General features: G+C 44.8%; 1 protein-coding gene across 1 annotated transcript; it reads right to left on the bottom strand.

The window, feature by feature from the left end:
* Positions 1–2,427: 2,427 nt before the first annotated feature.
* LOC125514473 (heterogeneous nuclear ribonucleoprotein 1-like) lies at positions 2,428–5,331 on the bottom strand. Its single transcript, XM_048679814.1, has 6 exons — positions 5,137–5,331; positions 4,961–5,001; positions 3,962–4,125; positions 3,628–3,727; positions 3,370–3,542; positions 2,428–3,135 (listed from the first exon to the last, which is right to left on the bottom strand). The coding sequence occupies exons 1-6, from the start codon at positions 5,163–5,165 to the stop codon at positions 2,617–2,619; spliced, it is 1,026 nt and encodes a 341-aa protein (XP_048535771.1). The 5' UTR covers positions 5,166–5,331; the 3' UTR covers positions 2,428–2,616.
* Between the last annotated feature and the right edge of the window lie 5,243 nt (positions 5,332–10,574).

Genomic DNA, 10,574 nt, shown 5'->3' with positions numbered 1-10,574 from the left:
TGATGATAATTTGTTGGTTACTCGCATATGTGACTTGCCATATTGAGAAATGCAAAGGTAGAATTTGGGTGAAGATGTTGATGGCAGCATGCCTGCCTCAATTACAATGATCTCAAGTTCTTTTTTTAGAAAGAGGGGAGGGAAGGCCCTCTATATCGAGGGATGCACACAAGCATATGTTACCAATTATTGATAATACCAAACAAATCAGCTTACAAAGAGGAGCATCATAAAAATTGAGTCCACCCACATAGGAAATGGGACATGCCTCACAACATCTCCATGTCATACCACCAAATGCACCACAATATTTTAGAAGAAAAAAGGACGCAAAGCTCCAAGACAACGACTTCAAGAAGGAATCGCGCCTGTTGGTTGGTCCAAACAGATGTGTCGGGCCAATGGGATATCACCCTTGAAGGGGTCAAAACACTTTCATTAAGGTAACAACATAGGCAATTCAATAAGGTAACAACATTGACATTGCCTGATCAAGCAACAAGGCAAGATCCTGAGTTTTCACCCGAAGAAAACACATCCACGATGTTTGTCGCCATAGTCACCACCCACCACTCTATCTATTCACACGAAACTAGCCGGCCAAAGGGGAAAAAATGGAAATTACCAAAATGAGATGCGCCATCTCGACAACTATCATCGGTAGCAGCGGGGGAGAGGGGTGCACCTCGCACAACCACCCAATGTGACCAACCCGATGCCCGATGCATCGCGCCAAATCCATCTGATTTGGCAAACCTCACCACCACCTAGCTACACTAACCCATGTGCCACCGCGTCTAATCCGCACATAGAAATGTCGAAAATAACTATGACCATCACAAACGAGACAGCCCTCCCCTAGGCAACGACGACGGTTGTTCTGCTCGTTCACCGCTGCCGGTCACATCACCTCACACACGACGCACTATCGAACCTGATTGTGGCTATAGTAATCTTTGCACGACCTCACCAATCACCAGCGGTGCTTTGACCTCCTCAACCACACCTCCATCGGGGACGAGGGGGCACGAGTGCCCGTACGGCCTTGGCCTATGCATCGACGGCCACCCACCTGGCCCGGCGCATCTTGATAGAAAGCTTTAGCAAACAAAGTGTTATAGGGAAATTATGCAATTAAGTGATCCAACTTTGCCTTGCCCCTATAGCCAGTCGAGGGCTTTATTAATTTTAAGCTGGGCCCATTTTGTGTCTTCCTTCTAAGAAGAGTGAGTGATCCAATCGTCTAGCCCTTTCTGTGGCATGCAAAGACAGCCGTAGAATATTTTCCTTAAGCATTTTTGCCTAACAAAATAACCACACCACTATATGATTAACGTCTTGGGCAGTGAAGTGGCTCACAATCCTGTGATTGTGAAAGAAAGGTACGGCGTTGATCTACTTAGCGCACTCACGTGACAAATTGCAAGCCAGCTTTAACACCCATGCGTGTTCATGAGAAGTTCTGCCATGATTTTTTTTATCTTTTATTTTTTGAGGAAACTTGTGCCATGATATTGGCGAAGCTATATTCTAAACACCGACTCGGCGGATCTCCCCTTCACCGTGAAGGTGGACGGCCTACATATTAGGAACTGGTAGGCTGCTACCATGACCAAAGACACACTAGCGACTTCGTGGTTTTCTCCCATCCTAGGCTTCTTTGGTGAGAGGCTTCTACAATAATTAGGTGTGATATACTTTGGGTCATGGATGATCATGCTTCTATTAACCTTTTTCTTTTTTTGCCAGGGCTTCTATCAAACCATTGAACACATGAATACGTCAATTTAGTTCCATATCTCAGAAGCGGAGACATTTAGTTCACAACATTAATAATTGAAAGACGTGAAAAAGTGCTTACTACAATGTTACACACATCAGAACATAAGAAATAATGGTATAATTGAACATGTAAACTCGACAAACCAAAATCTTCAGATTTAAACACAAGTTCACAATGCAACCAAGGGCACACTCAGTTTGGTGGGGATGGAAGAGGGCTGAGGGGGGTTAAATCTTGGTTCACGGGATAGGATTTTTTTTTTCCATTGAGTCTTGCGTAATGTTTATTTTCCTTTGAAAAAGTTACCAATGCTACAAAGGGATCAAAGGGAAATTTCCTATAGAAATCATATCCTACAGAATTCCTATGAGATTCCTGCAAACCAGAGGTCTAACCCTCTCCAATCCCCTTGGGAAGAGGATTAACTGACAAAGGCCTAAACTAGCTTATTACAAGAAAGGACCATAATGTCATCCCAAAGAAGGGAAATTAAATGATCAGCAACCTAGAGCACTATAGGATCAGCAATTGAAAATTGTGATGGTGGATACGTTGGCAATGCTGTATGTGAAGCAACTTCCAAATCAACAACCAAAAACAAGCAAAACCAATATAGCAAGCGATTTCACATGGAACTTGGCATCTAACCGAAAGAAACATGCACAAGTCTTGAGTTAAGTCTAAATTTCAACTTCAGTATGTTTAAATTTCAAACACTAAACAACGCCTTTAAGTTCTACAACCATGGAGTAGCAAACTAAGCAGATCACAAGGTTCTTCTAGCTGCAGGTGATATCTCTTAAGTTCTCATCTAGCATTGACCATCCACAGGCTTACCCTGCATATGGATGGTAGCGACCAGTAGCACCACCACCACTGCTGCTACCATAGCCTCCCCTAGCACCATAGAGTCCACCCATGCCAGACCTAACACTAGGATCGGCACTGGCACCTGAAGAGTCATAACTAGGCCCATAGCTAGACGTGCCATAAGGCACAGCATCACGCCCATATGCACCACCTAAACCACCACCATAACTGCCACCAAAACGACTGGAGTAGAGCGACGATTCTCCATGATAACCTCCAAATGCTCCATCATAACCACCATAGCCGCTACTATAGTCACCAGGAACATAAGCACTACTGTAGCTGCCAGGAACATAAGCACTACTGTAGCTGCCAGGCCTAGCGCCAAAACCAGGTGATTTATAGGGGGCAAGGCGACCACCATTGTTGTAACGGCTGGCAAATCCATCATAACCATCTGCATAAGGAGATCTCCTAGGTTTGCTATCAAGTGAATGAGGTGGGTTAGAGGGTTTCTTTGGTTCTGCCTTCTTGATCTCCACCTACAGCAAAGCAAGAAAGTCAACCTATGTCTCTTTCAATTCTATTTACTTCCAAGAATGGAGTGCTAATAATCTGCCACCTATGTAAGAACACAACTGGCGACTCAAACGAAAGAGCAAATCAGGCGAATATGGTGTGATTACTCCAAGTAACTGGAGGCCCGTACTAATTATTAGTGTGTGTTGCACGAAACTAAGCTCACGAAAGTTTAGAAAGCACCAACGAAGTCTCACCTGAGTACCATTTAGATCAATCTTATTGCCTTTCTTAGCTAACAATTCATCTACAGTTTTTTCTGCATCAAACACTATAAATCCAAATCCTCGTGACCGGTTGGTCGAATGATCACAGATGATCTCATGTTCCACCACCTTTCCAAACTTTGAAAAGAAGTCCTTGAATTCACCTGTTAAATCAACAAGTTGAGGACTTCAACCTAATTATCCAGAGCAACGAAGCTAACTGGCAGTAAAAAAAAGAACACATAATACCATCTGTTAGAGCAGTAGGCAATCCGCCAACAAAAATCTTCTTTGTCTTGAAATCTTTCAGGGGGGCAGCACCCTTCGGGATAGTCCTTTTAATTTCGACCTGGAATTTTCATATTATGTCTAGTTAGTTTGAAGTGACACTGGGGGCTTTAAGCTTTTTGATTCTTAAAAAGAAACCCCATTAAAGATAGAACTGCTTTTTTTTTGCTGTGGCATAGTCAAGGATCTTAAACTTCATAACATATGACTTGCGTACTAAAAAATGCAAGGAAAAGCGATGAACTCCCATGTGAACTGATATAATTCCAGCAGTAATAGGAACCACGGAGTGTACCTGCTTGCCATCAATGACATGGTTATCTTCAATCACTCTGTCAACAATAGCAGGATCTGAATAGGTAATAAATCCAAAGCCTCTAGGCTTTTGGGTATGGCGGTCCTTCATTATTACCGCATCGATTATCTCCCCGTACTTCCCGAAGTACTCTTTGAACGTACCTGCACGTCAAGAAACAAGCAAATCAATTAGTAGCGAGTCGGTGTTCAACAGGAGAACAAAACAGCATTAAAACATCTACATTGGTATGCTAACTCATCATCAAGCACCAAAGTAACCTGCTTAACAGGTTCAAAAATATCGTAAAGGTTAGCGTTTTAGGTCCTACCAAGATAATAAGACATAAGAAGAAAGTGAATATCAGTTGTGGAACGCTTTAACTATTGCTCGACTTAATAACTGCATAAAAAATCCTACTGTGCGACATGTGTTCACAAATCCCACAATGTACATACGACAGTTTCTCGTCCGATGCATGTACGACACTGAGTCGTGACCCTTCGATCCAACGTCACAAGCAAATCCGACGATGCATGACAGCGGATGGAAATCGGATATAGAACGCCGTATATGAAGCAATTTCGTTTCTTTAATAACACAGAAGTGTTTCTTTTTTAATTAATCAGTTAACATATGCACCCAGTATCGTTTAATGATTTTCCAACAAACAATTCACTTCTTTCTACCCAAATAGACTCCATAACAGAACTTCCAGGTCTACCCCCCTTCATATCTAACTGCAACGCCGTGTATCCTAACAATTCGCATGCCCTAACGACGATCCAACCAAATCACAACTTTTTTGCGAACAAACAGACTGCCATCCGCTGGATCTGCGAGGCTACAAGCCTCCACAACAAGGTAAATCGACATCTAGGGCAAACAACGAACTAGATCTGAAAGAATACGAACGGAACCTAACGAATTCGAGAAGCTTGCGGCAGGATAACAAGTAAACAAGCTACAAGGTCAAGTCTAGAACGGATCTGCACGTACCCATGCTTGTCTGCCTGGAGAGCCCGCCGATGAACATCTTGCTGCACGAATCCGCCCCAGAGGAAAAACAAGAAATCATAATCAGCGAAAGCACGTCTCGGCAGTCGAGATGCAGAAAACGAGCCGACGGACGGACGGTACGAGGAGGGAGGGAGAGAGAGGGAGAGAGGGCTCACGCCGGGCTAGCTCCATCCTGCTGCTTCATCTCGCCGGAACCCTAGGCTGGTGGGTGGGGAAACGAGGGGCGGAGGGAGCGTGCTCTGCGGGATTGGGGATTTTGCTGGAACTCTAGGCTGGGCCGGACGGGGAGGTGTATATACCCCTCGAGTCTCACAATTCGGCTACAACCCCCCCTCGCAATGTTGTCGAGAGGCGGTTTACACCGTGGGCTTATACCGCCATACGATCAAAAAAAAAAGACTTATACCGCCACCTCAACATGGGGCCCATGTGTCAGCCTAATAAAAAGAGTAATGCTAGAAATTTGGCATGATATTTTTAAACATGGCAAATCAAATGTTTTTTAGGCACATTTAATTGGCGTGAGGATGATAGATATAGATTACGAGCACGACTGGAAAAAAAATGAACTCAGACGGATTTACCGTGCTTGTCAACTAAACTTGCTATTCTCGGCAAACACAAATTGTTATACAAAAGTTTGATTTTCCATGGTCAAAAAATTGACGTCCGATTTGTAGTGGGGTTCATGAAAAGCATACTCTATTTTTCTTATTTCTTACCTCAAATCTCTCTTTCACTCTCGCCGCTTCAACGACCCTTTTGATTGATTACTACAACTGAGCTTGGCGCAAACGCATCGGCCGGGGCAGGTGAGGAGCGCACCGGAGTGTTGTGGCTATCATTCCTCTTCTAACCGGACTCACATCCAAGTGCCTTCATTTTTTATCAAGTTCATATTACTGCCCTCCATTTTCAACCGGAGTGTTGTCATAATTGATCCTTATCGTTCTTTGTACATCTCGTTTCTACCAGAGTGCTTGCATATACTTCTTATCCATTGCAGCCATTTTTCTTATGTCTTTCAACCTACAAGGTTCTAGTAATGTTCCTTTTTTCTGTTTTCTACCGGAGTGCTCTCAAATTCGTTCAACTTTATTGTGTTTTTTCTTTCTTTTAATTTGTTCAACCTCTCAAGATTCTTTGGTTTCACTCGTTTGTCAAAGAAGCAACTTAGTTTACCTCTCCTCTTCCTTTTCCGTTTCTCTCCGGTGCCATCCTAGATCTCAGGACGAGATCCTCTCGTAGTGGTGGAGTGTTGTGACGCCCCGAGTCCGTTGCGCTAGGTGTCTTACAGTTATTCGTTGTTGTTGCCATGTCATTCGCTTGCGTGTCACATCTTGTCATGTCATCATGTGCACATCATCATGTTTTCAAAGCTTGCATCCGTCCCGGCCTCCCCGTTTCTTCCGTTGTCCGTTCTGAGTCCAGACACACTTGCACGTGCTTGCGGCACGTCCGAAATATTATTTTATAAGTGGCCGGAAAATGTTCTCGGAATGGGTTGAAAGTTGGCATGCGGTGTTGTTATGTTGTTAGTAGGTCGCCTGCCATGTTTCATCGCATTCGGAGTTCGTTTGATGCCCCAGCGGATAAATTTAGCGGCAATAGTATGTTGGGGAACGTAGCAGAAATTCAAAATTTTCTACGCATCACCAAGATCAATCTATGGAGAAGTCTAGCAACGAGGGAAGGAAAGTGCATCTACATACCCTTGTAGATCGCTAAGCGGAAGCGTTCAAGTGAACGGGGTTGATAGAGTCATACTCGTCGTGATCCAAATCACCGATGATCCTAGTGCCGAACGGACGGCACCTCCGTGTTCAACACACGTACAGCCCGGTGACGTCTCCTACGCCTTGATCCAGCAAGGGGAGAAGAAGAGGTTGGGGAAGACTCCATCCAGCAGCAGCACAACGGCGTGGTGGTGGTGGAGGAGCGCGGGACTCCAGCAGGGCTTCGCCAAGCACTACGAGAGGCGAGGAGGGAGAGGGGTAGGGCTGCGCCAACAAGGAGAGCAAATCGTGTGTTGGGCAGCCCACATACCTCAAGTATATATAGGGGGAGGGGAGGGGCTGTGCCCCCACCTAGGGTTCCCTCCCTAGGGGTGGCGGCAGCCCCTAGATCCCATCTGGGAGGCGGCCACAAGGGGGAGAGGGGGAGGCGCACCTAGGGTGGGCCTTAGGGCCCATCTGCCCTAGGGTTTGCCCCCTTCCCCTCTTGGAGGCACCTTGGGCCTTGGTGGGAGGCGCCCCAGCCCACCTAGGGGCTGGTCCCTTCCCACTATTGGCCCATGTAGGCCTCCGGGGCTGGTGGCCCCACCTGGTGGACCCCGAACCCCTCCGATGGTCCCGATACACTACCGGTGATGCCCGGAACAATTCCGGTGGCCAAAACCATACTTCCTATATATCAATCTTTATCTCCGGACCATTCCGGAGCTCCTCGTGACGTCCGGGATCTCATCCGGGACTCCGAACAACATTCGGTAACCGCGTACGCACTTTCCCTATAACCCTAGCGTTATCGAACCTTAAGTGTGTAGACCCTATGGGTTCGGGATCTCATCCGGAGCTCCTCGTGACGTCCGGGATCTCATCCGGGACTCCGAACAACATTCGGTAACCGCGTACACACTTTCCCTATAACCCTAGCGTTATCGAACCTTAAGTGTGTAGACCCTATGGGTTCGGGAGACATGCAGACATGACCGAGATGACTCTCCGGTCAATAACCAAGAGCGGGATCTGGATACCCATGTTGGCTCCCACATGTTCCACGATGATCTCATCGGATGAACCACGATGTCATGGATTCAATCAATCCCGTATTCAATTCCCTTTGTCCATCGGTACGATACTTGCCCGAGATTCGATCGTCGGTATCCCGATACCTTATTCAATCTCGTTACCGGCAAGTCTATTTACTCGTTCCGTAACACATCATCCCGTGATCAACTCCTTGGTCACATTGTGCACATTATGATGATGTCCTACCGAGTGGGCCCAGAGATACCTCTCCGTTCACACGGAGTGACAAATCCCAGTCTCGATTCGTGCCAACCCAACAGACACTTTCGGAGATACCTGTAGTGTACCTTTATAGCCACCCAGTTACGTTGTGACGTTTGGCACACCCAAAGCACTCCTACGGTATCCGGGAGTTGCACAATCTCATGGTCTAAGGAAATGATACTTGACATTAGAAAAGCTTTAGCATACGAACTACACGATCTTGTGCTAGGCTTATGATTGGGTCTTGTCCATCACATCATTCTCCTAATGATGTGATCCCGTTATCAACGACATCCAATGTCCATGGTCAGGAAACCGTAACCATCTATTGATCAACGAGCTAGTCAACTAGAGGCTTACTAGGGACATGGTGTTGTCTATGTATCCACACATGTATCTGAGTTTCCTATCAATACAATTCTAGCATGGATAATAAACGATTATCGTGAACAAGGAAATATAATAATAACCAATTTATTATTGCCTCTAGGGCATATTTCCAACAGTCTCCCACTTGCACTAGAGTCAATAATCTAGTTCACATCGCCATGTGATCAACACTCGCAGGTCACATCGCCATGTGACCAACATCCAAGAGTCTACTAGACTCAATGATCTAGTTCACATCACTATGTGATAAACACTCAAAGAGTTTTGGGTTTGATCATGTTATGCTGTGAGAGAGGTTGTAGTCAACGGGTCTTGCCATATTCAGATCCCTATGTATTTCGCAAAACTTTATATCGTAGATGCTGCTACCACGTTCCACTTGGAGCTATTCCAAATTATTGCTTCATTATACGTATCCGATATCTCTACTCAGAGCTATCCGGATAGGTGTTAAGCTTGCATCGACGTAACTCTTTACGTCGAACTCTTTATCACCTCCATAACCGAGAAACACTTCCTTATTCCTCTAAGGATAATTTTGACCGCTATCTGGTGATCTACTCCTAAATCACCTTTGTACCCTCTTGCCAGACATGTGGCAAGGCACACATCAGGTGCGGTACTTCAGCATGGCATACCGTATAGAGCCTATGACAAAAGCATAGGGGACGACCTTCGTCCTTTCTCTTTCTTATGCCATGGTCAAGCTTTGAGTCTTACTCAACTTCACACCTTACAACTCAGGTAAGAACCCCTTCTTTGACTGATCTATTTTGAACTCCTTCAAAACATGTCAAGGTGTGTGTTCTTTGAAAGTACCATCAGTCGTCTTGATCTATCTCTATAGATCTTGATGCCTAATATGTAAGCAGCTTTATCCAGGTCTTCCTTTGAAAAATACTCTTTCAAACAACCATTTATGCTTTCCAGAAATTCTACATTATTTCGGATCAACAATATGTCATCCACATACACTTATCAGAAATTTTGTAGTGCTCCCACTCACTTTCTTGTAAATACAAGTTTCTAGCAAACATTGTATAAACCTAAAAGCTTTGATCACTCCATCAAAGCATATATTCCGACTCCGAGATGCTTGCTCTAGTCCATAGAAGGATTGCTGGAGCCAGCATACCTTTTAGCATCCTTAGGATCGACAAAACCTTTTATTGTATCACATACAACTTTTCTTACGAAAACTGGTAAGAAAACTTGTTTTGACATCCATCTGTAAGATTTCATAATCGAAAAATACAGCTAATGCTATCATGAATCCGACGGACTTAAGCATCGCTACGGGTGAGAAATTCTCATCGTAGTCAACTCCTTGAACTTGTGAAAAGATTCTTTCCCACAAGTCGAGCTTCATAGACGGTAACATTACCGCCCACGTTCGTCTTCTTCTTAAAGAACCATTTATCTCTATGGCTTGTCGATCATCGGGCAAGTCCACCAAAGTCCATACTTTGTTCTGATATATGGATCCTATCTCGGATTTCACGGCTTCTAACCATTTGTCGGAATACGGGCCCACCATCGCTTCTCCATAGTTCGTAGGTTCATTGTTGTCTAACAACATGATATCTAAGACAGGATTACCGTACCACTCAGGAGTAGTACATATCCTTGTCGACCTACGAGGTTCGATAGCAACTTGATCCGAAGCTTCATGATCACTATCATTAACTTCCTATTCAACAGATGTGGGTGCCACAGAAAACATCTTTCTGTGTTGCATCACTTTCTGTTGAAATAAAGGTTCGACAACCTCATCAAGTTCTATCTTCCTCCCACTCAATTCTTTTGAGAGAAACTCCTTCTTGAGAAAGGACCCGTTCTTAGCGACAAACAATTTGCCCTCGGATCTGAGATAGAAGGTATACCCAACTGTCACCCTTGGGTATCCTATGAAGATGTGTTTGTCCGCTTTGGGTTCGAGCTTATCCGGCTGAAGCCTTAAGCATCGCAGCCCCAAACATTTAAGAAACGACAACTTTGGTTTCTTGCCAAACCAATGTTCATATGATGTCGTCTCAACGGACTTAGATGGTGTCTTATCTAAAGTGAATGCAGCTGTCTCTAACGCATAACCTCAAAATGAAAATGGTAGATTGGTAAGAGACATCATAGATCGCACCATACCTCATAGGGTTCGACTATGACGTCCGGACACACCATTACCCTATGGT

This window comes from Triticum urartu, chromosome 6 (assembly GCF_003073215.2).
Source record: "Triticum urartu cultivar G1812 chromosome 6, Tu2.1, whole genome shotgun sequence".
Classification (NCBI taxonomy): Eukaryota; Viridiplantae; Streptophyta; class Magnoliopsida; order Poales; family Poaceae; genus Triticum; species Triticum urartu.
The sequence above is the reverse complement of the archived record's forward strand: the minus strand, read 5'-3'. Positions and strand labels throughout refer to the sequence as shown.